Source organism: Polyodon spathula, chromosome 14, assembly GCF_017654505.1.
Source record: "Polyodon spathula isolate WHYD16114869_AA chromosome 14, ASM1765450v1, whole genome shotgun sequence".
In the NCBI taxonomy this organism is placed as follows: Eukaryota; Metazoa; Chordata; class Actinopteri; order Acipenseriformes; family Polyodontidae; genus Polyodon; species Polyodon spathula.
The window spans coordinates 35,486,503-35,514,219 of NC_054547.1; the positions used below are offsets into that span (position 1 = coordinate 35,486,503).

Genomic DNA, 27,717 nt, shown 5'->3' on the forward strand with positions numbered 1-27,717 from the left:
TCGATTTAAAAGTTCTGAAGTATTTTCTGATTGGTAGAATACAGTGCTACATAGGTACGCATGCGTTTTTGGGATTGTTGACTTGTTTAAAAAAAAACATGTAACTGGTTGCTGGTTTGTGTCGGGACAGTACGCACTGCGATTGAATTTGGTGAGTGATTTAAAACAAGAAAAAATCAATATGCATTAATTGTTGGATGAAGAAATTAATACACAAGTATTTAAGAGAGTTATAGCAGAACTTAAGATAGAAAGTAAGAACCTGTCTGACCGCAGGATTGTTTTCAAAGTACACGTCCTGTGGATTAGAAAACGCTTCTTCATTATATAGCTCAATAAGACAAGTTTGATCGAATGCCTTGCAAAATCAGATAACACCACCCGTTTCAACACTGCGTAAATCAGTTAGCTGCAGTCTCCGGTTTAAAGGTCAGCGTTTTGTTTTTGTATGTACGAACCGGGATGTATTTTAGCGTGTGAAATACAGGACAATGCACGATTCCAAGAGAAAATAACCAGAAACACGAAGAGAGCAGACAAAGTTCTACATTTAAATGCTCATCGGTAGTCTGTTTATCAAAATGCCATAACTAAGTAATGCGGTGCTAAATTAATGTGAAATGACGTCAGAAACTACTAAAACCCTTTCAACTATTGTACCGCGAGGTGGCAAGATATGGGCAGCATTATGACCATATGTGCCCAAACTGCAGAAGGAAACAAAGGTCGGGATATGTACAAGTAAGCGGGCTGTGTGTCCTTGAACAGTTATTATACATGTTTTCCAGCTTCAACACGACATTATAATTTTATAATAATAATAATAATAATAAATAATAATAATAATAATAATAATCCACGAGTTCAGCAGAAATTCACACAAATGTTCTCGTACAGAAAGAGGTGCCGCACCCCCCCTCCCAAAAATCAGAAATAGGCATGTTCATTTGCTTTCGTTTATTTTGATACCCAACAGCACCCGTTAACAGTTTCTGTATAAACTACAGGAAAAATCGTGATGCACACGGAATATAACTCTTAAAGACTGGTAAACAGCACCCCAAAACCTTCCATGTAGACAAACTGTTTTGCAACAATGAGAGAACGCCACTCAACGGTACAAGTGGTCGTGGAGTTCAAAAGAGACGCCAACGAAACATAATTGTGTAAAAACGCATATGAATATGAAGTTAAGCTTAGCAAATATAAATAAAGGATATTATTACTGTTTTTTTTTTTTTTTTTTTTTTTTATTTTCGGACACCTCTGTAGTGCCCTGAGTGCGTGGGCCCCTGTGCAGCTGCATAGACCGCCTCCACTGCGCTTAAAATGGAGGTGGCTTGATGTGCTTTCATTAAAGCCATACAAACGTTGTCAGCTGTTTCATGCACTTTTGATGCGGTTTAGTATTTAGCACCTGTATGTTTTTATTTTGAAGCACACTGTGGTTGAGATTAATAGTTAGTGCTGTGACAGCCACTCAATAACCTTGCAGCCAAAATACTGTTGGAGAGGCTCTGTACAGATGTCTTGATATTAAGTTATAACTAGGGTACGGATGGGTTATTTTAAGGATTGGTTTCTGAGAATCCCTTTATGTACCTTACTGTTGTGTGGTGTATTGTGTAAGGCCGGGCCTGAATTGTGATTTTAAAAAGTATGTTATGGAATATGGATTTCATTAACAGTACTATAACGCTGAACACCTACAGTAATCAGTGGTTTTATTTCATTTTTTTTTTCATACATGCTTACCTCCAGACTGCAAACATGTTTGTGCTTAGACTGTTTCAAAGTTCTTAACTCTAAAGCCATAAATATTTGCGGGCCTTTTTATTATGCGTTTTTCGCGTACAGGAAAAAAAAAAAAGGCAAACATTTTTGGCATGAAATCAAATTCCACTAACAATACATACTTTGTATGTTGCAACAGGTCGCCAACATTTCTGATTAAAATATGTTTTATGGGTGTGATTTGCCAAATATCTGTGACTTTACAATACCCCGGGGCAGCCGTTGATTTCTCAGCACCTTTTTAGTGTGCCAATGTAGTTGTATTTGATGGGTTAAAAGCCCTCGGGCACCTCACACAGTGCATAAAAACAGAGAGAGCAGGAGCAGGACAAAGGCAGTTGTACTTTAATGCACACCACTGTTTCTACTGGAGCCAGCTATCCCATTTCACTGTCCTCGTGTTAGCTATCCGGGTGGTGAGGAAGTCGAAGGAAACTTCAGCAGTCCAGGGAAATGTGTTATTATCTACATGAAGGAAAGTTTCAACATCATATTTTGTATGGGGTGTTGTAATTATCTAATTTAATTTAACTGTCTTAACCTGGCAATAGAACTCTTGTCACCAAGCTTCTGATAAAACAAATATAGTTGTAACAAAGTACTGTGAATTATCCAATTTGATTTACAGAGCTCAATTTATATAGTTACCTAATGTTCTATAGCACATAGTCCATACCTTACACTACTCACACTGTGATGCCAGGTAACAGTTTCATGGTGAAACTAATTAATTGACTAAGTGGCTTTGGATACATTTAATATCATTTAAATTAAACTTTTAGAATATTTTTGAACAGGAAGGCAGGAGTGTATTCTGAACACATTACATACCACTGCAATTCTGTTGTCTAACGAAAAAACAATGGGTTTGATCTTAACAGTTTAGTTATTTGGTGCAGCTCAGTAGTCTGTCTGCATGGACTGATCACCAATTAAAATGCTGTACTGTTAGTACATACATTTTATTTTTTTTTGGTTTGTTTGGTGAAGTTTCACTAATGTATAGTGTTTATTTTCTAGGCAAATATGGATAACCTGGAAGAAGATCTTACATGTTCAGTGTGCTACTCGCTGTTCGATGACCCCCGCGTGCTGCCGTGTTCCCACACTTTCTGCAAAGGTTGCTTGGAAAATGTTCTTCATGTATCTGTCAACTTCTCAATATGGAGGCCCCTAAGAATTCCACTCAAGTGTCCGAACTGCAGAAACATTGTGGAGCTCCCTCCAACAGGAGTTGATTCCTTGCCAATAAATGTGTCCCTGAGGGCCATCGTAGAAAAATATCAAAGAAACGATCAACCAAAATCAGCCTTGTGTCTGGAACACCAAGGACAGCCGTTGAATGTCTATTGTCTGCGGGATCGTCAACTGATTTGTGGATTGTGCCTGACTGTAGGCCAGCACCAGGGGCACCCTATAGATGACCTGCATACTGCCTATGTCAAAGAAAGGGAGACTCCAGGGAGGCTTGTGAAGCAGCTGACTGATAAACGTTGGGCTGAAGTGTGCCTTCTGGTGGAAAGGCTAGAGGAACAAAAAGTCAAATGTGAGAACACAATAAAGCATGATAAGGAGGCTGTAATGCAGTACTTTGAGAAGATTCATCAGATTCTGGAAAGCAAAAAACAGGCTTTCCTAGCCGTACTGGAGGAGGCCAGCGCTGAAGTTTCGAGTGAGTTTGACCCACTTATTAAACAGCTCAAAGATATCAGGGAAGAACAGCTGGATCTCATTTCATATAGCATAGCTGTTGAAGAGGAGTCTCCTCTGGTGTTTCTTGAGAAGATTCATACCTTTCGCAGAAGAGTTGCTGCCCTGACAAAAGCAGGTCTGCCTAAGGTGGTACCTTTGGAGATCTATCCAAGGGCAGAAGAGTTTCTAAAACAGAAGTGGTCAGGAATTACCATTGGGAAGATTGACAAAGTGCCAATACCCAACATCAATTGCTGTTCTGTGTGGTGCACAAGAATCATCATTGGTAAAAATTTAAACAGACTGTGGGCTTCCTTTATTCATTGGTGGAATCCATTTGTGCTCTTAATATTTTTTCTGCTACTAAGCCTATTCTCAGTTGAAGTGTTATTTAGCAAACATTTTTTTGCTATTCAGTTCAACAACTTTTCAGTCATTCCTCAAATTATGGTTAAACATTGTTTATATGAAACGACTGCTGCTGCTGTATACCCTGTGCAGGAGGGAGTTGTTTACCTGTACTCACTTATGGTGAACTTTCTCTTTTACATCGAGGAAACAGTAAAACTTTGTTGCCTCTATCTGTAAGATTTTTTCTAATTAATTGAACAGTCAATACTATATAAAATGTTCTATTAACATTTGTGTGCAAATAATTCCTCAAAGAACTCTTGTTCATTTAGGAAATTAGCATATTGAGTTTCTCTCAAAGGCATTAGGTAGAAGTCATTATTATTATTCTTATTATATTGGGTTATGCTTATAATGGCAAGCTTGAAAAACAAAACTGGAGGCATAACAGATCATTTCAAATGTATTAATTGTAAATATCCAATTTGTATTAGACAAACTGTTAATGCATTGTAGTTTATGATAATCACTTTATATCCCACCTTACTGTTTTTAACACGCGCATCAGTCTTATCTATGGTTTTGTAGCATTTATACCAATGTATGTTGATTTTCAGAAATGTTAATTTACACTTAGTTACCAGGAAATACTGATTAATATTTACATTTTACATACTCCATATGAGATTATAGTATTTTGTTTTGTAAAAACAACCTAAATAAAGTTTCAATTTCTACAATACCAAATGTTAAAGTTATAGGTATATCCATTTTTAAAAGTGCCAATTATACTAGCATTATTTATTTACTTTTTAAAAACCTTTCTGCTGCAGTGCTGGTTAAACTACGTTCTCAAATAGAGGCTGAAAAAGCAGGAAACCTCAATGCAATTACCTAGGCTTCCAGATCATGAACCCAAGTGTTTTGTTTTTTTCAGGCCAAGTTCCCGTTTCTAGGTTTTTATACCCATTTCTATATAGTACTTATAAATGATGCATTCTGACCGATAACACGGTCACTGTTGAAAATGAGACTAAGACATGAAATGTTACATAATTTTATTTCATTATTCCTGTTTATTATAAAACGGCTTACTTGACAGATCAACAATCATATACTTCCTGGTAATCATCATTGTAAAATTAATTGATGAAAATGAACTGGAAGTTCACAAACCGTATGCATTTCTCTTCAGTGTAAATATTGAAGGACATACCTATGAACGCTCAAAATGCCAAAATCCAAGCTGTACATTAATGGGATAGTTTCTGTGTACAAATAAAATATTAGCCATCCATTCTATAAACCAGAAAACATAGTGATCCTGGTGAGATTAACTGCTGGCCTTTTGATCTAATTAAAACATGAAAGTTAAATTCCATACACTGGGAATCACACAAATTATGTTAATTGAAGACTAAAAAAGTTTATATTTTTATTGCTGAAACACAAAAGATTTGTAGATTGAAAGAAAAGCAGCATTAGCAGAATCAAAATATTCATGTTTGAGGAATACAAACATCAACAGACAATATATACAACACAAATACAAAAGGGTAAGTGGCAGTCAAACAAAATCCCTTCCAAATTATAACACATTCCTGTTATGAGAAATCCAGCATTTTTATATTTCTTCCTTAAGATGACACTTCTGCAAGTTCTTTTGAAGCAATAATTTTTGGATTTATTCCAACGCTCTTTGTTGTATTGTGAGTTTTGTATATCCCAATAAGTCTGTCAGCAATCTCAAACATGTTATTTCGCAAAGAAATAATGATGAATTGGGCATTCTTTGTTTGTTCCTGCAATTGAAAAAGCAAAAATGCTCAAAATGTATTATTTTCATAAATAAAATATTTTAAATCCAGGAATACAGAACAGAATAAATGAATTAGGCATCATCTCTCAAACATTAACCAGGGCAGTATACTACTGATTTAGCAATGTACTGTACCTGGCTAACTTTATGGTATAAAGTATATATAATAACAGTACCGTGTAGTGAATTATCCAAACTAATTGGGACTGATACTAGTTTGCATAATAGATTTATATGGATAATTGAATAGGTATTAATTACTGTACCTTTAATAATTTATAAAGTTAAACACACAAGTATTTAGTACACAAGTACCTACTGATGATATATAGGGAGTAACCTATCATATTAAGCATACAAAATTACAAATCATTAAATGAATGCAATTCAGTAAAACTAACACCTACAGTTGAAGTAATGAAATACTGTAATTAAAGCACACCATCTACCAAACTGAAAATCTGAAGAATGCAATTCAGTACAACTTTAACACATTACAGAACTTTAGGAATCATTAAACTTCAAAAATTCAGTAAAATGTTTCTATACTTTGATACTTGCTGGTAAGGCATTGTAATAATGTGCAATTGAAATTAATAAAATTAAAGAAGCTTTTAGCTGCTCAATAATATAGACATGATCTCCAGCCCTTACTGACTAAATAGAAGAAAAATTAAAAAAAGGAACTATTTTAATTTGCTTAACTGCAAACGTAAAGCCCGGCCTGCTAACGTGTCTATGAAAAAATAAAATAAAAATGCGGTCACGGCCAGATGAGACCCTGGTAAATCTTTTGGCATTTACAAAAACAGCTTTGTTTAAAACTTACCTTTAACACCTGAATTTAAGTTTTTTTTTCTGTTAGTCAACATCAGAGCAAGAGGATTGTTAAGTAGACAGAGTGAAAACATAAATTGAGTACAGTATATATATATTTATATTATCAAGAAACAGCATTTATTCAAAATTATTCATTTTCTTAGAATAAAACAAACCCAATAAAACTTTTTTTTGATAATGCACTATTTAGGTGGCAAGAATTGTAAAAATACTTACGTAAATGTAAAATGCAACAATGGAAACATTTTTGAAGTCCAGTGCAGCATCAATCTCATCCATAAAGTACAAAGGAGTTGGTTTAAAATGATGAAGTGCAAAAACCAAAGCGAGAGAGCTAAGTGTTTTCTCACCACCTGAAAGATTGAAGATTTTCTTCCAACTTTTCTTGGGGGGTCTTACACTAAACAATAATAGGAAAGGCTTGTGTTAGAAACATTTTTATCACATGCTCAGTTTTTTTTAAATGAAAATTTTGTGCTAGCGTATATTTTGTATGGTTTCAAACATTCTACCATAGCACTTCTCTTACATTGTCTTGTACACTAGGTATTCGGTTCATATTTTACTGAAACACTACAACTACTATAGGTACCCCCCCGTGCTTTGGCATACTATAATCTGCTCCAGCGGCACCATATAGTGCTGCGTATAACGATTTGGTAGTGGATATTAATATAACAACTTCTGTTCACGTAATATGCATTATACAAATCAAAATATCGAATTTTGCATGCAAGATTATAAAAACAGGCAACACATACCAGATCATAATGTACATCACAGTTGTTACTGTCAGACAGCCAGTTGCAAAAAGGCCCTAGCATCCAATCTGTGCAACTGCAGGATACTTATTTTTAATTGGGTCTCCTAGCACCAAAGAAATGGCAAGTAGACATGAAAACAAGTCTTACCTAAACATTATTCCTTCCGAGAATGGGTCCAGACTGTCTACCAATTCCAGCTCAGCATCCCCACCTAGTGTGAGCATCTGGTAATTTTCTTTAAGTTTATTTGTGATTACATTGAATCCAGCCATAAACTCGTTCAGCCTCTGCTTTCTTAGATCTTCATAAGCCCTTCTAAAGTTGTCACGTTCACTGGTAATTTCATCCAGTTCAGCCACACGCTGCAGGTATAGTTCCTCCTAAAAGAACAATGCCAACAATTAAAAGCTCGTAATTCAATACAGAATCTTTAATGCAACTGGAAAATAGTTACCTTCTTTTTATATTCGGCAATGGCACCTAGATTAGGTTTAATTTCATACGTGTGACACTTTGATCAGAATCCAAATTAATCGGTTTGTGAAACGAAAGGTTATTACGATAAGACTAATAAATTGTCTGGTCCTAGGAACAACGAAGTTCTAGGAGACACACAATTACAGACACATCAAGAAGTCGTCAAGTAGTAGTTAACACACGTCCCTTTAGGATCTTTAGATCGTGTCCGTGTTTTTACTATCCAGTCTTTATATATATATATATATATATATATATATATAACAGTTCACATTGCATTTTAATTAAGTAACAATAAGCCAATGGTAATGATGCTACAACTGCCACCAAAAATACTTTTTGAAAATTTTGTATTTTTAAATTCTTAAACATCCAGAAATTAATCAAGTCTTACCTCTTTTTGCCAATGTTTAATCTTTGACTGATGCTCTGCAATATGACTTTCAATTTGCTCGATCTTCAGTCGTATATTCAGAGACTCTTTCTGGAGTGCATGATCATCCTCTTGAATGGCTTTAATCTCCTGAAGCACAGCTCGGTGTTCTTCCTGTACCTCAGGCAATGTCTCCTATAAAAGAAAAGAAAAAAACACATGCTTACAAATATTAAAATCTCAAACAGAATGATATAGCATTTGCATTCCATGCAAGACATATTAGATTAAGTACTGTTCTTGGTTGTTTTCAGCACATTTCTATATGGTACCATTCTTAAGTACTGTACCTGATTATCTCTTGGATGTGAAGTAAACAAACCAAAAATAGTTTACAGTATAACCAATAGTCAAGACTGGGAGTTTTTACCAATATTTTAGGAGTGCATCAAATATTAACATTTTTTATTTAGTTATATAAATGTGTAATCTTTTCTACTTTCAAATATGTATTGTTTATTTCTTCATATTTGGAGGTCATTGTATCCCCCTGGGCTCTAAATGGTTGTGACCTTGTTTTGCTCATCGATTTGCAGTTTCTCCTCCCACTGTCACATTGAAACCCGCTGCAAAGTTAACGTGTAGTGAAAAATTAATTAAATATTGTAAAATGCCTCATAAAAGTAAAACGGCAGAAGACTACACCAGTGAATTCCCTGACTTTTTAGCAGAGGGCATTTTGGGATCCAAGGTGCTGGTGTGCGATGCATACATTGCACTTACAATCCACATTGTAAAAGGTAAGGTAGCCAGACGCATCATTGAACACAAACTCAAAAATTCATGTCAAATATGATTTTATTTCCTACCAACTTTATATGCATGATCGCTTAACATAGCTACACATATTTGAACCATGACATGTTTGGTGTCTGTATAGTGGCAAATACACTAATTGTAACTATATTTACGATTTTGTACATTGTATTTTGATATTTAACATGTACAATGGTGCTACGAAAATAAATAAAACAATTTTATTTGGAATACAACATTACATTATTTTATTAAAGTAGACTACTTCTGAGGAGACTTATCTATGTCTGTAGTCTAGAAAGATAGCACGCTTAACTTTCTCTGTTTAAAGTTTTGTTTTTGAAATACTCTTAGACAATCTAATTTAGGATTGACAGGCATTTGCTATTTAAACAGTCTGAATGCACTTCTCATATCAAAAACTCACCTGTCATATTAATCTCAGCAGCACTTTGCTGAATGGCCTTGCTCCGTACATTTCTACCATGGTATGTTTTGATTTTCATATTATATAGGCACAGAATTCTCATAGAGGTCAATTAGTTTTTCAATAAGCTCCTGTTGCCAAGCCATTTTCAGAGTCAAACAAAGATTACAAAAAAAAAAAAGAAAGCCAAAAGTAACCATTTTCTCTGCATGCGCAGCTCCTGTTTGATTAAAAAAATATTTTCAAAATGTTGGAGGAAGTCTAGTGAATACTCACAGGGCTAATGTACTATCATCATATTGCATTCACACCCCCAACATGTTTCCATTACTTTCTTGCAAAAAACAATTACAGTAAGTAGGTTTTGTATGATTTAGGGATATTTTACAGCCTTAAGTTTATTTGAGTGAAAAGAGCACTTTTACATAGGCTAATGATTAATCTATTTCTACAAAAAATTGCTAGTCAAGTCAAGGTTGAAGGTAATATTCTTCTGTGTAAGACTGGGAATATTATTATTATGTTGATGTTTTTTTTTTTTTTTAACCAACTCAAAACCTTCAGTTTTGTCAAGTAGCAAACCCAGCTTCTTCCTATTGGCCAATTCTTGGTGATTTGTCGCTGGGTTTAGAGGGTAGCTATTTGTAGATGACTTCGCTTGTCATCAGCAACTAACGATTTTTTTACCATACACAAGCGATTTTTCATCATACACCCAGCGATTTTGTAGGTGTGATAAGTTGCCGGCGACAAAATAGTACAAGAAATGCAACAAATTGTATATTGGCGAAACCAAAAGAAGTTTATAAGATCGGTTTCTAGAACACTTAAGCACTCGCATTAACACCACTGCATTTCCAGTAACCCATCACTTCAACAGTGATGATCACTGCTGAAGACATCAGTCTGTGATCAATCAGTGCTATGGAACAAATGTTTGTTGGAAGCAAAAGGAACATGAGTTTATCTTCAAAATGGGAACTGTGTAACCTCTGGGAATGAACATTGTATTCTAATAATCACTTTTTTATAATTACAATTCTTGAACAACTTTAAATCTTTTAAACCTTGTGTATACATTTTTTTAACTTTTCACATGCCTTCAATTTTCATTTTATATATCTATATATATCTATATATATCTATCTATCTATCTATATAAACAAACTACTTATGGCTAATCATTGTGATTTTGAAGAAAGAAAATCCTTTTTCTGGAGCCATGTGTGTGCAAATGTCAGTACTATTTTAAATGTAACCGTGGAAGGGAGTTTGGATTACTGTATTTCATACTAGAGATTACAATCTTGCCTCAGCTTCTTTGCATTCCTTCATGACAACAGTAGCCTCCTCTTCCAGTTTTTTCAGCTCGCCTGTAAGCTCTTCCACAGTGTTATCATTCTCCACAATTTCCTGCTCTGTACGAGTAACTGCATCTTCAGCTTTCTTAAGATTTCTAATAAAACAATTGGGTAATAAAATAAATAAATAAAAAAACATCTCAGGAAACTCAAACCAAAAAGTAGACACTGATGATATTACAAAATAAACCACTTTCCTTTTACTCTCTTAATTAAATCTTACTCAATGAAAAAAGTTTGATTAGGCCACATTCACTTTTTAAAGCAATTTGATTGTTTAAAGCAATTTGATCTCTTAAAATATACAAACCCTCAGAGGCCTCAACTAAAATGAATGCTCATTAATGTTTAAAATAAAGAACACAGTAAAGGCAATTCTAGAAACAACCTTATCTTTTCTATTGTCTTCTAACATTTAGGAAAGAGTATTCCAATCAATCACTTTAACCCTAAAATCGGGTTCAGGTTGGGGGTTGTGGCGGTGTGTAAAATGGTTATTTGACTCTATAGAAAAAGATTGTTATGTATACCTTCCAGCAGTCTTGATGGCAACCTGAGCTTTAGTTATTGCAGAAGCACAATCATCGATTTCCTTGTTAATTTTATCTAGGTTATCTTGTTGAGATTTTAGTTTGTGATTATTTATTTCGATAATTAGATTATGCAGCCTTTTTACTTCTGCTTCAACTCTACCAGCTTTTCCAGCAGCACTTTCATATTCTGAAAAGAAAACAATTAAAATTTTAACTGACGTATACCAATATGAACCACCCTTTCCCCATACACCCCAAGTAACATCCAAATGTTGACATAAGAGGTTGATAATGGCATATCAGTTTGCAGTACTAAACTCCCCTTTGTACAGCAGTTTGTTTGGAAACTGGCTGTCAATATTGCAGGCCAGAGAATGCTTACCTTTTTTGAATGTCTCCAGTGTCTTTTCCAGTTGCTTCTGTTTATTCTTATCAGGAGCAGCTGCAACAACATTTGCCTGAAGCTCCTTCATCTGTACCATGAGGTGAACCTCTTGCTCAGACAGACTCTGCACAGAATACATACATAGGAAAGTCATCCACATGCAATTAAAACTGTTAGATTGTAACAAAGACAATTAACACCTTTTAAACTGTATCAGAAATATTCTAGGAATTCACCATACCAATAGTAAACAACACTCAAGTTGATAATTTTTGCTTGTATTCCTCGTATCAATTCCGATATTCAAACTTTTCTAACATTTGGATAAGAAATATAAACCAAATCTATTTAAACATTCTAAAATTATGCACACTATTCAACTTATATTTAAAAAGCCTCCACCTTAATGCTAGCAATATACTTCTCCAAGGTGTTTTTCATTTCCCGGATAGTCTGTTGCATCGTATGCACTTTCTCTTCAAGCTTCCCTTTGTCTTCTTGGTAAGTTTGTGCCAAGACAACATCTTTTTTAAGTTTACTTTCCATTGCGTCTAACTATTTAGGAAAAAAAAGACAAACACAAATTCAAGCTGTATTATATGAAACAAAACTGAAATTATATAATATATATACATACATATATACACACACACACACACGAACACAGATTAAGGAAAAGGTTCAGCAAGTATTTATTGTATCTAACCTCTTCCTGAGAAACTTCCTGGGCCAAAGAAGATCCCATTCTTCCTTTCATGACCCTTCCACCACCACCAGTCATTGTGCCTGTAAAATATCAGATCAATATGTACCTTATAATATACAAACCTGTGTAGCATATCCCCAAAAGTACTATTTATAAATAACAGGCTCAGAATAAATCAATAACTTAACTAAATCAATTAAAAAAGTTACTGGTGTTAGACATTTACCAGACTGTTCTATGATCTGTCCTTGCAGTGTCACCACTCTCCAACGCTTGTCTTTCTGGAAGGCTAATCGAGTAGCCTGTTCTAGATGGTCTGCCACAAGAGTATTACGCAAAGCAAAATAAAAAGCTGGAAGAATGGCCTCATCTTGAACCTTCACCATATCAAATAGCCTTGGAATATTCTCAGGAGTCTGAATCTTTGCCATTTTATTTTCCCAAACTTTCATCTAAAATTGAGAGGAAAAACCAATAAATAAATAAATAAGAAATACACAACTTAATCTGTTGCAGATTTATTTACACATTACATAAGATAGTATTGCCACCTGCAGGTAGAAATAAATTGAAACTGATGTGAAGACTGCAACATGGTCAAAGGAACATCACTACAGTTAAAAGCAAAAAAAAAACACACTATCTGAATTTAAATGCAATCTCATTTAGCAAATACATTATGACACTCAGTGAAAATATTTCACCTACCTTATCCAGCCCAATGAAAGTTGCAACACCGACATTTTGTTTCTTAAGGAAATTAACACACTCTTGAGCTGTATCAATGGTATCTACAAGTATGTTGTCCAGAGATCCACAGCTGGAGGAAATGGCCACATCATACTTTTCATCAATTGCTCCAAGGTCTCCCTGTTTAAATATAATTAAAAAAAATAAACAGCATTTAGTAAGTCACAAATGAAATTAAAGAAAAAAAGTCAGTTAAAACTCCCAAAACCTAAACACTTCATAATAGATTCAAAAATAGGGGACTTAATGTAAATGTTATCTAAAGCATGGACATGCTGGATACATTATGTTTAACGTTTTTCCTTTTTACACAGATGAAAAAAAAAAAAATCTTTCCATGCTGACAAATAACAGTCAATTGAAAATGTACCAATCTCCCAAGGATTCCTGGTATTTTTCCAGACTTCTTTTGTTGCATTAGTGCATCCAGCACTTTTCCCCGACTACGGTTTGATGAAAGGGAACTCTTTGCATCTTCCACCTTCTGGCGAAGTCCTCTAACAACTTCTCTTATTTCCCCATCAGCTTTTACTATTTTTATGAGTTGTTGTTCATCCTATTCAACAAAAAGTAGAAAAGATCTTTAACCCTTTGTGGGCCAATATCGGACCAAGTCCGACATCATTGAAAAGACGTAAAGCACAGGTCTCTAGTCGTTTTTTCTCCAGAAAAGGCAGAGAAAACCATTCAATGGCTGAGTGAGACCGATAGGAGCCGAATGAAACAAGCAATATGTGAGCAATAGCCCTAGCAGCTGCGCCATACAGATAAGCAGACATAATCAAAGGCGGTAGCTGCTTCTGCATCCAGCGCTCAAAGAATATCACAAACATTTGCAGAGCTTTTTGAGATGTTATAATAACAAAGTGAAGACTTGCAACGCATTGAGGAGTTTAGTGATAAAACGAGTGATCAGGAGAGGATTTATCAGTATGCATGTCTATAAAGAGGTATGTGAAAAATACAGCGAAAACAGGGTGGGGCTTGGCTGGAGATGGAGTACTGATGTCACTTAGCATTGCAATGCCCTTTAAACAGGTTTTACTTGGGGGGGGGGATTAAAACAGCGTGTGTAAAATAAACAGCGCGTGTGAATAAATTGGACCCGACGTGCCTGACAGCCGCTGAATAAATGGACCGCAAAAGGTTAAAGTGATACAAAATCAAGGTGAGGTTTCAATAGACCTTAAAGACACATATTCAGGACATGTATGTACTTGAACAATTCTGTCTTTGTAGGTTAATAATTACCTTAAATGCAAATGTAGGCTTAATTACACTGTAAATTTTTTTTTTTTTTTTTTTTGTTCCTGGGTAGTAAGTGTTATTTCCTAATTGGTTATGCCTCAAAAGTATAGAAAATGGCTATTATTCCCCACAAACTTTGCTTTTGTGACCAGGACAGTGACATTTCAAAATATCATTATTCCAATGGGAAAATGGGCAAATGTGTGTCTTTTCGTTCACATAAAGTCAGAAAAAAACAACATGTGAATCCAAATTAACATGTATTTATACTAAAGTAATACAAAAATGACTACAAAAGATTTAGAAGTGAGTAGTTTTTTGAGATTTACAATTATACTGTATTTACATACTGTATATATGTGGGGAATAAGCCATTTTCTATACTTTTGAGGCATAAGCAATTAGGAAATAACACTTACTACCCAGGAACAAAAATTGTGTTACATAGTGTTATTAAATGAAAAAAAACATGCATGCCAGTACCTTTTGTAGTTCTTCCTCACATTTGGGTATTTTTGTCTCCAACTCTTTAATAGCTGTTTTTCTTTCCTTAAGAGTCTCAGTTGTAGTTTGTAAGGCCTCTTTTGCGTTGTTAAGTTGGGTTAGTGCAGTATTATGGCGACTGAGATATATATCAATTTCCGATTGGGCAACATCCATCGTGGAACGAGTTGCATTTACTGCTTTACTCAGTTCCATTAGCTCCTTCTCCTTCACCTGTAAAAGGGAAGCTGCTTATTATTATTATCATTATTATTGTTGTTATTATTTTTTGCAATTGTAGGGACAAACTACAGAATCAGTTTATACACTGGAGGAAAAAAAAAAAAAACGAACCTCCTTTTCTTGCTGTAGTCCCCGAGTTTCCAGCTTCAGGCTTTCCATAACTTTCTTTAATTTTTCTTCTTCAACTGCCTTTTGCTTCTCCTGCTCTTCTTTTTTTGCAGTTGCTTCGGAAATAGTTTTTTCACTGTTGGCAGGAACATTCTTCAGTTCTTCTTCCTGAATAAATTTAAATCACACTTTATAAAAATAATTATTGAAGGGGATTAAATTTTGCATTTCTGGAATCCTCTCTGGTAATTGGACAAACATTGAGGAGCTGTGTGGTTTTGTAGTCACTTATCTATTTAAAGAAATGCAGGTCCTCTTATGCAGGGCACACATGCTTCGATTGTCAAGGGATCACAGTTTATAAACTGCTATACAGATTCTTTTTATTTCTAGATTGAAAGTAAAGCCTATGAACACAAGACAACTTCTCAGATAGCTGTGGGGGGGGGGGATACTTTAACAATGTGTGAATTCAATAAAAGCTAACTTCCAAAAATCAAATGACAATCTCTTAGAGGTTTTGACAGTTTCCTGAATATTACCTCTTGTTTTAAAGTAACATTTGATCAGTTTATATTTAAAAAGTCTCCACTTTAATGCTAACAATATACCTATAATTTTACCTTGTCTTTATCCTTTTGCAGTTGCTTTTGGAGCTTCTTTACTTTGCTTTTGGAATGCTTCAACTTTTCTCTGACTTCAACATCTTGCAAGTCCAGCTGAGTGAATTTCTCCTTTCTTTCCTCAATAAACTTTGTGATTTTACCCAATTTCCTGTTAAAGGTTATAAAGCATAATCATAAATGCAAAAGTACTCAATTCTCTCAAGAAAGAGAAAATAGACTTTATTAAAAGTTTTATTTTAAGTGTAAACTGGAATGCTAAACATAAACCCATTTGTATATATAAAGTTTCAAGCTCCAATTAAAACAAAGGCAAATCTTTGTACCTGTCTCATCTAAATCATAGGATATTAAGTTTGAAACTGTACCAAATTCCTGGGGGAAATACATTCTTGAATTTCAGTTTGTGTTTATGTTGGTAAAGAAAATTGATTTAAGAATGGGCGGGGATGAATAAAAGTTGCATAATAACATTGCAACTACTGAACTAACAAACTGTTTAACCAATGAAGATAATAAAACATGTATTACTTTTCAACATCTTTTAAAGCCTTGTTCTTTACTTTCAACTGTTCAGAAAGGTTTCTACTTTTTTCGTTGATGTCTTTAGTTTCATCAAGGATTGCTTGCTTTTGTGCTTCCATATCGGTCACTCTCCTCTGCAGATCATGGCTAATGGAAAACAAATTAGAGTATTGAATTCAATACAATAATGCAAAAGTAACATCTTAACAAAATAGCTCAGTTATTCACCCAATAAAGGAATAAATCAGAACAAAGTGGTATTTTAAAAAGGCAAGACTTTCAAATCCTGCTAAATTCCAGGCTTTTTTTTTTGTAGATTTTAATAATTATCCATTGTTCAAGTGCACTGCAAAATAATACAATAGCATCTTAATCACTTCCTGTGTGGTTGGCCACATGAACAGATAGCAGCGATATCATTAGAATGAGAAGGAGCTACAACACAGAAGGCAATTTCTTAGCAGGAAGTAGCAGTAAATATTACTGCCTTTGAATGATCTTAAAAAAAAGATAACTAAAAAAATAGATAAGTTACCAATTAATTCAAGAAGAGTAGGGTCAATAATAATAAATAAAAACTTACATGTAATACTGACAAACATGGTTCCTTTTTTTGAAGATCTCATTCTCCATAGTAAGAAATTCAATTGCACAATTCTTCTCTCCTTCCAGTGCATCTTTTTCTTTTTCCACCATCTTAACCCTGTTTAACTTGAATAAAATTAATTTGAGATTTTTTAAAATCAAAAAATTACATGAAAACCCCTACAAAAATGAAATCTAGTCTCTAATAGTTCTCTTGTATTTAAAATTTTGTAATAAGTATTACTATATGGGATACAACTGTGTGATTTATAACCCAATATATTTTCTCTATTTAGTACAGTGCACATGATCATACCTTTTCTCCTCTCTGTTCATTTAGCGATTCAACTCTGCGACAAAGGACCTGAATGGGCTCTTTAAGTCTTGCAGATCCTATGATATCCTCAAGGTATTCCAACATCCCTTCATCATGGTCAGTTTGGCCTTTTGGTTTCATCATGGCAATTTGTTCCACTTCACCCTGGACAAAAGCAAAAATCAGCTTAATCTGATAGACTAGCCAACATACTTCTATTAGTTGAGATAGTTTGACACATGGCACATTGCAAATTCTAAAACTTTTCCCATCAGACCATATTATTCTCTTACCAGTTAGGTCCAACACTATTGGAAATAAATCACCAGTGAAGTCCAAGATAGACAGATTTCAAAAATATTCAGTTGCACTATAGGTCAGGGCCCGTATTCATTATAAATAAGTTCTTATTTTAAGTCCACTTAAGTATTTAGTACCCCACTAAGGCAACTGATAAACGTTCTTAAGTGCCCTGCTTAACTTAGTGGAGAACTAAGAAACCCACCTTTGTCCGTTGCTAGTAATTGCGACACAAACTGCACTGTATATCACTACAGAACCCAAGAAGAAAAAGCGAAAGCCAAACCTCAGAAATCGATAAAATAAAACTAATTGAATAACACAAAAAGAGAGCTACATACTTGGTCTGAAATTTTCAAATAAAGTGACTTCAAGGATGAAGCATAATGCTTGGGTGGAAATTAATACTGCATTTAATAGTAAAACAATTACACACAACATATAGTAACTGAATTAAACCGTATAAGTCAGCCTCTGCTATTTTTATTTTCACAAATATCTATTAAAAACACAAATGTTTACCTCTTCAAAGCACAGTCCCCCTATAAACTGTTTTATAAGATTTCTGTCTCTTTCCGGGAATCACTTCCCTCCGCTCCTAATGTTAGTTTCCACCAATCAGTCACGGAATCAGACAGGCAATAGGCCACGAAAACAAATCACACACACACACGTATTGGATATATTAATTTGCTTACACCTTACTACTGTTTTGTAGGAGGGGGTCCTACACCAGCTGAACCGTCACAGGTCTCATAGAAACTATGATCTACTTGGTGAGGATTCCCCTACAGTATGTGGTAAGTAACATATTTTAATAATATTTTTTTTAGATACTGCTCTACTCCACTGATAGCACCAGACACAGCAGGTGAAGACAAACTCCTCGAAACTAGACCAAAAACACATTCCAATGTAAAAGCAAGGAAGCAAACGAATTACATCATTACCATGCAAAAGAAACTGCTACTCTTGTAAAAAGAAAAATTTAAATGGAAAAACTAAAAATTTCACTAGAAATAGAAGTGCTTTTACTTCAAAAGAATACCCTACTACTAAAGTACATGCAATTTAAGGCACAAACATGCCACTATGAAATAAACCTTGAACTGGCAGAATTGTAGCCACAGTATTTGCAAAACAACCCATAGCACACATTTTTTCCATGTATTGCATTGTATGTTCCACTATTAAATTATATGATTATTAAATTATTTCAAAAGTCATGTAGTGTTGTTTTTCATGTTTTATTAGGCTACTCTATATAAAAACTGTCATAGTTCTTATTAATTAGGTGGACGCCTTTATCCAAGAGACATGTGTTATGGGGCAAATGACACTAATTACTCGACACCTACGGCTGTGAAATATTAACTGACACCTGTCACTTTCTGAAACGCTCCAAAGGAACAAACCCTCAGCATTACCATCACTTTCAGAGCAGATAGGATGGCGCGATTTCTATCTGTAGCAGAGGAAAGGTCATCATGTAAGAGATCGCTTAAATTCAAGACAGTTTGTCTGTCCAGTCGATATTTTTTATATATCTCACTGTCATTGTAAAAATTAAGAGGATTAAATGATCACGGAAAAAACTCTCTCGCCCTCCTTTCCAAGTCCAAAATCATCTGTACACCTATCATTAACGAAGCCATGATGATGGATCTTCAGCTGTAAACTACTTAAGACACCTCTTTCGGTGTATTAATGTTAAGTGGAGAATTAAGAACTCTGCTTAAATTAAGAGGCTTTATGAATTCCATATTATTTAAGTGCCCCACTTGTGTCCTAAATAATTTACTACCAAACAACAATGTTTCCATAAAAAGTTAAGTTCCATTAAATAAATGAAATAGTTAAATAACTTACATTACGGCGATATAGGCACACAATGTTCAAACTAGGTCTGCTACAATTAAATCAAAAAAACAAATTTTCAATCGACTATTCCTTATTGTATACACCAATATAAATACTGGATAAATCGATTAAATAATTAAATTTTTGTAACTTGCAGTTAACATTTAAGTTCAAATCAATAAAACTGCTGCGAAAGCACTGCCTTGCTATTTACAGTATTTCTGCCAAAGACAAGCAGTGGCGTGCTCTTCTTTTGCTGCTTAAGTGTTAACTAGCATCTGATTCACTGGTACCATCCCGACTACCAGCAAATCAGTTTTAAATATGCTTTGTAAGTATGTGCCCTCTGTGTATTCGATGCAAACAAAAAGCGCGTTGCCTTGGATCCACAGCAAGACGACAGGCTTGTATTCCTGGCAAACAACATGTAAATAAATTGTGCACATTGAAGAAAACTGACCGTATAGTTTATGCTTCTTTGAGTTTAACTTGGGAATAATACTGTTGAACAATGTATTTTTCAAACTGGGCTGCATGATCCATCTGCATTTCCCGATTGATAACCACATCTAGTCGATGCAAGTACAATTAGTGCCACCCACAGCTGATACAACTAATGATGTGCATGATTATATACTTAAGACTACAGTTTATACAGTACATTACATACTACAGTTCTATATTAGCATAAAAAACATTAGAAAGACCAACAGAGCAAAAAAAAAAAAAAAAAAAAAGTCAAACGAAACTCACAGCCATGATCAGACAGTAGTCCAAACCAAGGAGGGGGGAGAGAAAAAAAAAAGTATGAATATGTCCATTATAGTTATCAAATGAATAAAAAGCAGGAACTGGGTACCCCGTTTCAAAGAAACCGGTTTGGAAATCTCTAGATAAAACACTTATGCTGGTACTCCTACAATACCACATGGAAAGCTATGTTGCAGTCAATTAACCCTTGTATTTCATTGTTGTGCACAAGCTTTAACTTAAAAGCAGTGATATTAAAATTCAGGCTGGGGGGTGTACGTGGGCGGTACTATTGTTGATATTTATTCAAATGAATATAGTTTGTGTGCCAAATTAATAGATTGCTATTTGGAGGCTAAACTGACAGCCCCCTAGTTCAAACCTAACAGTAAACAATAAAACATTACATATGCTTAAAAGAAAGTGTAAAACCTCCCAAGTTGCCATTTAAACAAAAGTTATACATTTCCAACAAAATCCTAATCATCATCCAAGAAGACTTAGACACTTATATATACACACAGTGTGGAGTGGTGTCATACATATGTATATATATATTATATATATATATTATATATATATTTGTCCAGGACATTAGGTGGCTTTTTTAATGACCGAAAATAAACAAAATTTCATTTGGGGGGGGGTTTTGCCCCCCCCGGTTCAAAAAACCACCAGCCCAAGTTATGATAATAATTTATATATATATATATATATATATATATATATATATATATATATATATATATATATATATATATATATATATATATATATATATACACACACACACACACATATATTATCACAATATTTTAGGTTTAACAGATTGTATGAAGTAGTAACAGTAACATACTATTGTTTTCTAAATTATTCAGCAAATTGGTAATACTATTTTTTTTTTAATAAGACAAAGCAACTTCTATTTAAAAGAAACATTTAGACAGTTTTGTTTAAACAGATACGACACATTTTACTGAATACTCACAGTACCCCCCCCCCCCCCCCCCCCCAAATAAAGCCTTCTTATATTAATGCTTGGAAGAACACAGGATTTTCATGTTCGAATTTGCTCATAATTTCAATATTCATTTGGATATTCTTTAGTTTTCAAAAAGTAATAAAAGCCATTTTACTGCTCAGAATGCAAGCAGAGACAGCATAGCAGCAGGGAGGCGTGGCCCATGTGTGTGTGTGTGATTTATTTTACAGCAAGACGTTAGAATATGTAAAATTAAAGTAGAAAAATATCCCAGGAGTAAAGAATAATATGTTGTGTAGGGCTTAATTTACCCCAGCGAAATAACTACAAAAGATGCCAAATAGCAGTTCAAGTTAAACGTTGTTTTGTTTATTCCCAAAATAAATAGTATATAAAGCTGACACCGCATTTTATTTTTTCCACTTTTGTTTCATTCCTTGCCATGGCCGTTTTTTCGTAGTACACAGTGGCCATAGACACATTTTCATAAAGAAATAACATGAGGTTTACTTGTGCCTTTTTGTAGCTAGAACAAGCAAACAAACTGAATTTTAACTTTAAACACTTCAAATAAAACAAAATGTGGAAATGGCATTGTAAAATGAAGGGGGGGGGGGGAAAACTCACCGTTTTGGTTCACATTTATTTCATTCCACATAAGTAGCAACAAAAAATACATAATAAATAAAAATCACTACACAACACTTCCAGCAAGTTGGGCACTGTTTAAACGAGGCCTTTTACAATGACATGCTTGCCTGTCCTTCCTGTTAGTGGAGGAAATATACCAACACTAAATAAAACAAATGTTCAATACAGTAAAGTGACCTTTCTCCTTAATTACTTTACAAAACGTACTTGATTAAAAAAAGTAGACAATGCACTGGGGATGGGTCGGGGAGTTTTAAAACTCACTTTTATCCATATACAATGCAATTTATCAACAAACTCAGAACCTGAATAACTATACCCACATTTCTCATTAGAAAGCACTGTAAAAATATAAAATGTCCTTCAAATGATATGGAAAAGTAGACTTGAAAGGAACAGGTGCCAACCCATATTCTTTAGAATAGCTTAATAAAGTAGTATTTTGATTTCATATTTTATATTTAAAAAATAAATAAAAAGCTTTAAAAATGAAAAATAGTGGTGGGTGGTCCCCCACCATGGCCTATCACAAAAAAAAAAAAAAAAAAAAATATATATATATATATATATATATATATATATATATATATATATATATATATATATATATATATATATAATATATTTTTCCAGTGTTTTAGTCCAGTTAACAATATATCAGGAAAACAGACAGACACACACACTATATATATATATATATATATATACTGAAAACACTCAGTACAGTAAACAGTTCCCCCCACCATGCCCATTGACAGATGCACAATGTGTAGGCCCTACATCATGTTTTGTTTCTGGAATAGATTACAGTTAAAGAAAGCTTAGAAGTAACAGTTTAGAGTAAGAGAACAAGTTAAATAAATAACATTTACACAAGCACAAAGTCTGAAAATTGGAAAAAAAAAAAAAAAAAAAAAAAAAATCCTAATCACTGAAACAAAAAGTGGCGTTACATTAGCCATATCCTATACTATCGAACTATTTTATCTGCAAAGACAACACCTCCCCTCCCCAGAATATTTATATATATATATTTCTTCCAACAATATCTCATCACACAAGCTCTAATTTTAGGTTATAATTTTTTTGTATTCATAACGCAGTTCAACCCTGCCACACTGAGGCAGCACAAGTAATATTGGGGTTTTGGCCTTATTCTCCCACACCAATATTTACGTGCTGCTAAAGCGGAGCAGGTAAAAAAGAAACATCCTCATTCCATTATCGTACAAATACAAATGCTGCAGGCAGTGCTGCCCATTTAAAATACCAGTTTTTAGTCTGAATACTTCAGGAAACTTCTGCTTTTTCCTTAAAATTCTAAAGCAGCAAATAATGGTTCGCATCTTTACTATAGTGTTGCAAACCATGATGTGCTGCTACAGCACTTTAAGGCTTTCAATAGTCATTCTTGATATTTTAAGAATACAAATATAAACCGCTTGTTTTTTCAACAGCTAAAGCCTGAAAAATCTAAATCAACATTATCTGGCAAATCAATTATGAGTGAAAATGTATTACCTGTAAAATCAAAAACCTGTTATGGTCCAGGTCTATTCCATGACTACGAAGCAAAGCTCCAACATCTTTGAAGGTTGCTTTCTTTCCGTTGATGTTGTATACTGATGAATTGTCTTTGTAGGCTGTTCTTGAAACATAAAATTTGCTGTTGGGGATGACTTCATAATCATCACCTTCCTGTTAGCAGAGAAAATATACCAACACTAATAAAACAACTGTTCAATACAGTACAGTGACCTTTTTCCTTAATTACTTTAAAAATGTGTTTGATTAAAAAAAGAAGTCGACAAATAACTGGGGACGGGTACTTTTATCCAAATACAATGCAATTTATCAACATGTGCAGAACCGGAAAAACCACACCCACATTTCCCATTAGAAAGCACTGTAAAAATATAAAATGTCCTTACATCTAGTCTTCAGATATTATAGAAACGTAGATTTGAAAGGAACAGGTGCCAACCCATAATCTTTAGAATAGCTTAATAAAAAGTAGCAGTCTGATTTCATATTTTATGCAAGTAAATAAAAATATAAATTGCTTTAAAAAACACAGAGTGGCACACCCAACATGCAGGCCTATCATAAAGGCAAACCAAAAAATGTACTTCCACTGTTTCATAGTCCAGTTAACAGTATTCAGGAAATCAACATCAGAATTATATAAAAGGCTGTAACCTTTCAGACCTAGTACCAGGAGCACAACATTGTGTATTTAACTTAAAGTACTAGACAGACTAAAACAAAAGTGAAATAAACAAGAGGCCCATGTACTTTATTTATATGGTTATTTTACTTTTGCATTTTTATTCTGGTTAACCATCTATATTTTTTATTTAATTTCCCTGGCCATACCAAGATGTCATTTCTCTGAAAAGTAATTTATATCTTAAGTCTCAAATTGACTAGACACTTTACCCACTGAAGAAAGCACTCCACTGGACAATTATTTTTCAAAAGATATAACATGCTTTAAAAAAAAAAAAAAAAAAAAATTAAAAATTTACAGGAGGAATGAAAGAAATGCCAATTTGTAAAGCTTAACTGAAGTAGCTTGTCCCTGAACAATGCATTCTGAGAATTTCCACAAAACACGACAGTTATGGAGTCTAGGTACAAAAAAAAAAAAAAAAAACGGCCTTGGGCCAGTTCCTGCCAAATTAAGCTTTCATTTCACTTTTTTGGTTTATGATGCACCTCACTATTATGCACTTTGTATAACCATAAAAAAAAACACACACAATACAAAAGAAAGTAGTTAAATATCACTTGCTGGACAACATTTGTTAAATAACAGACCTCACAATTAATTAATTACAAATGGGCACACTAAACAAGAATGACAACTGTTTATACAACAAACATGTTTTCTGTAAATTTGAGATTTTAAATATCATAATAAATTTTGCAGCCCTGTATAGTACACCGATTCTTTCAATGACACACAAACATGTATATCCAAAAACTTTACCTTGTCAATGATTTTTTGAAAGTGAACTTCCACAGTACAGCTCTGTACATCACTGTGCTCATCAGAATTGTGTATCAGGACAGAGAGTTTTTTGGATCTTATCTTTTGGGCCCTGTATCCAAAGACAAAAAGCATTGAGTCTATCACGTTGGATTTCCCACTGCCATTTGGTCCAATAATGCAGGAAAAGCGCTGTAGGAAGAAAAAAACAAAGAAAAAATAAAACACAAGAGAGTCAGAATAACACCCCAATCATAATTTTGTAGAAAATGAAAAGTGAAAAAAAGGAATATCAGATTTCTAAAATCTAAAAAATGGAAGTATAAATAATTTAATTAAATCAATAATTCAAGCAGATTCATGGTGTATGCAATTCTCCAACCTCAACCATTAAAATAATAAAGTGCACTATTTAGAATGACTATCTATATCTATCTATCTATATATATAAAACAGTTTAACACCATGCACAATTATATTTTAAAGTATAAAAAGATGTATTGTACTGGGTAATGGAGTTATATACACCACAGCAATGAATGTATAAATAAATACATCAAAACAAAATAAACGATTTTACTTTGCATAGGGACAAACACACAAAATAATCACTGGTCTGTCATTCAACATTCACACATGGTAATGTACAAGTTTTTTTTTTAGTTTTTTTTTTTACACATTTAGAAAAATTATATCAGATTTCCACATTACCTTGTGAAAGGGCCCCAAAACCTGTTCATCTGCATATGATTTGAAGTTCTGGTTTACAATATGAGTTATCATCAGACGAGGTGCACCAGGTTCATTGGTCATTGCTGGTGGTGGGGGAGGAGGGATGCTATTCAAAATCTCCTCTAAACTTCGATTATCAACAGATTCGTCTTTCACATTTGGAGTAGCATCTAAGTTCAAAATGAAATGTGTTCACGTCATTAACAAAGAAAAAAGGGCACTTGGAGTTATCTGGTGGGGGTGGGGGAGGGGTCAGGTCTGTGCAAAAAGGTTGGACAATAATGATGTTGACATGTCGAAAACAACCTAAACTAGATGTATAACAACGCTACAATATTTACAACAGAAACCGTTTTGTAAAGTTGCTTCTTTACCAAAGCACTGAACTTCGCAACCCACAACGGCTTTTCGATTCTGGTTAGAAAAAATATATATATATATATATATATATATGTCCATGCGCAATACCTACGAACCTCGGTTTAACAACATCACAACATGTTTTATAAACAAATATAAAAAAAACAAATCAGTGCCGTTTATGGTTAATAACTTTAAATATAATTAGTTTGGTTAATTATTTCCAGTTTTTATCGTTTGTTACGACTATTTACTTTTAATAAAACCAGAACAAAACCTTAGTTCCTCGATAAAAATTATAAACGGTTTAAAACAATTTTGTAATCTGTATATAGAAATACTTCCATCACCTGTTTGCTGTACAAGAATTACACAACATTAAGACAATGATTCATACTTAGTCTGATTGAAAGCTGTTGAACTTTAAAACGAAGATGTGTTAATAAACCACCATTCACATGTATCAGTAAAAACATACTTGTACTCTGTGCTGCTTCTTTCCCATTTGCGTTGATTTTGTGGGGGGGTATTTCCACCTCATCTGAGGAATCATCCAGAGGTTGAACTCCTTTTCCCTTTGGCTTCGATGCAGTTGAGCTTTTAGCCGTTTTAGAAGGCATGACTGAATCTAGAGAAAAAAGCAAGCAGCTCAACATAGTCTAAATCCAGGAAAAACGGGACCCGCGTCTTGTACATTTTCAGTCAGGTTCGGTCTGTATCAAAGTTAACATTTTAAAGTAAATCTAATTTTAAAAGATCAGAGAACAGTCATCATACGGCGAAAGTGATAAATGCTCATCCATCAGAATGTAATAATTTTAAATCTCTAACCGCTAATTTTAACAAATGCATTTTACGTTTTCCAATTAATGTAAATAAACTAAATTATGCGCACATGTATGTTATCACAGACCTTGTATGATTTAAATAACGTATATCTAATGTATTTGTGAGATTGCATGTATTCAGCCATAGCGTCGTGGTAGATTAAAACTGTGACATCTTTAAATACAGTCTGTAAATTACCGAATACAGAACAGTTAGAAAACTACAAGTTTATCTTTGCAAACAAGAAGTCCCATATGTTTCGAAGCAGCCAATCACGGGTTTTCTCAAGGACACATTGAAAAGTAAGTTTTGATTGGCTGATTTTAAACGTAGTTAAAAAAAAAAACTGTGACGTGCAGTTTCCCGACTCAGTAGAAAAATAAAGCAAAAGTTAATGTACTATATTCATGGTCTATTTCATCATTTAGAGTACACTTAAATTTAAAAATCTGTAAAGACGTCACCTAAAGTCAGTCTAAAACACAGTGACAACTAAATTACATTTATTAACATTAGAAAAAAGTTCAATAAGCAATGCTTATTAAACTGCGTGTACAACTGCATGTGTGTGTGTGTGTGTATATATATATATATATATATATATATATATATATATATATATATATATATATATATATATATATACACATTTAAATAAAAGCAATTGTACTACTGTTTCAAAGTTGGTTCTATGGATTTCTAAATACAAAACAATATAAGTTATTACAAGCAGTACAAGTTAAAAAAAAAAAAAATTAAATCATTTATACGGATCAAAAACAATGCTTAACATTCACTTGTGCAGAAACCTACGAAACTTGTAGGTTATCACTAATGTAGTCGCAGTAAAAACTCGGAGAAAAATGCTTAATAGATTATAAAAGAACTAAATCAGAATTACGTACTTTTCTTTAAAAAAAAAAAAAAAAGAATAAAAATAAAAACTGAATTTCTCGATCACATAAATGTTATAAATATACAGCTTCTGTCTTTACCTTGCAGTAATGAGACTTATTTTAAAATCTGTTTACAAAATAACACCG

The 27,717-nt window shown here is 33.8% G+C and overlaps 2 protein-coding genes across 3 annotated transcripts; one reads left to right on the forward strand and one right to left on the reverse strand.

The window, feature by feature from the left end:
- Positions 1–82: 82 nt before the first annotated feature.
- trim59 (tripartite motif containing 59) lies at positions 83–5,473 on the forward strand. 2 transcript variants are annotated; one of them, XM_041270702.1, is made up of 2 exons: positions 83–151; positions 2,815–5,473. In XM_041270702.1, the coding sequence occupies exon 2, from the start codon at positions 2,821–2,823 to the stop codon at positions 4,072–4,074; it is 1,254 nt and encodes a 417-aa protein (XP_041126636.1). In that variant the 5' UTR covers positions 83–151; positions 2,815–2,820; the 3' UTR covers positions 4,075–5,473. The 2 variants fall into 2 exon arrangements, with proteins under 2 accessions (XP_041126636.1, XP_041126635.1); XM_041270701.1 differs by lacking the exon at positions 83–151 and adding an exon at positions 483–741.
- Position 5,474: 1 nt separating this feature from the next.
- smc4 (structural maintenance of chromosomes 4) lies at positions 5,475–26,961 on the reverse strand. Its single transcript, XM_041269934.1, has 22 exons — positions 26,325–26,961; positions 25,466–25,656; positions 24,755–24,946; positions 23,284–23,460; positions 17,220–17,384; positions 16,902–17,029; positions 16,325–16,465; positions 15,794–15,944; positions 15,174–15,338; positions 14,820–15,053; positions 13,459–13,644; positions 13,047–13,208; positions 12,565–12,790; positions 12,339–12,418; positions 12,035–12,187; positions 11,630–11,756; positions 11,245–11,434; positions 10,665–10,809; positions 8,132–8,305; positions 7,408–7,640; positions 6,713–6,896; positions 5,475–5,639 (listed from the first exon to the last, which is right to left on the reverse strand). Exons 1-22 carry the CDS (start codon positions 26,500–26,502, stop codon positions 5,475–5,477), a joined length of 3,747 nt encoding a protein of 1,248 aa, XP_041125868.1. The 5' UTR covers positions 26,503–26,961.
- Positions 26,962–27,717: the final 756 nt, after the last annotated feature.

Bases quoted from the DNA above. Each gene is read 5' to 3' on its own strand.
- trim59 (XM_041270701.1), top strand. From the start codon at position 697: ATGTGCCCAAACTGCAGAAGGAAACAAAGGTCGGGATATGTACAA. The intron at 742-2,814 runs GTAAGCGGGCTG...TTTATTTTCTAG, and splicing joins AAAGGTCGGGATATGTACAA to GCAAATATGGATAACCTGGA.
- smc4 (XM_041269934.1), bottom strand. From the start codon at position 26,502: ATGTTGAGCTGCTTGCTTTTTTCTCTAGATTCAGTCATGCCTTCTAAA. The intron at 13,209-13,458 runs GTACATTTTCAA...ATATTTAAACAG, and splicing joins CAGGAATCCTTGGGAGATTG to GGAGACCTTGGAGCAATTGA. The intron at 12,188-12,338 runs GTTAGATACAAT...TTTCCTAAATAG, and splicing joins AGGAAGTTTCTCAGGAAGAG to TTAGACGCAATGGAAAGTAA.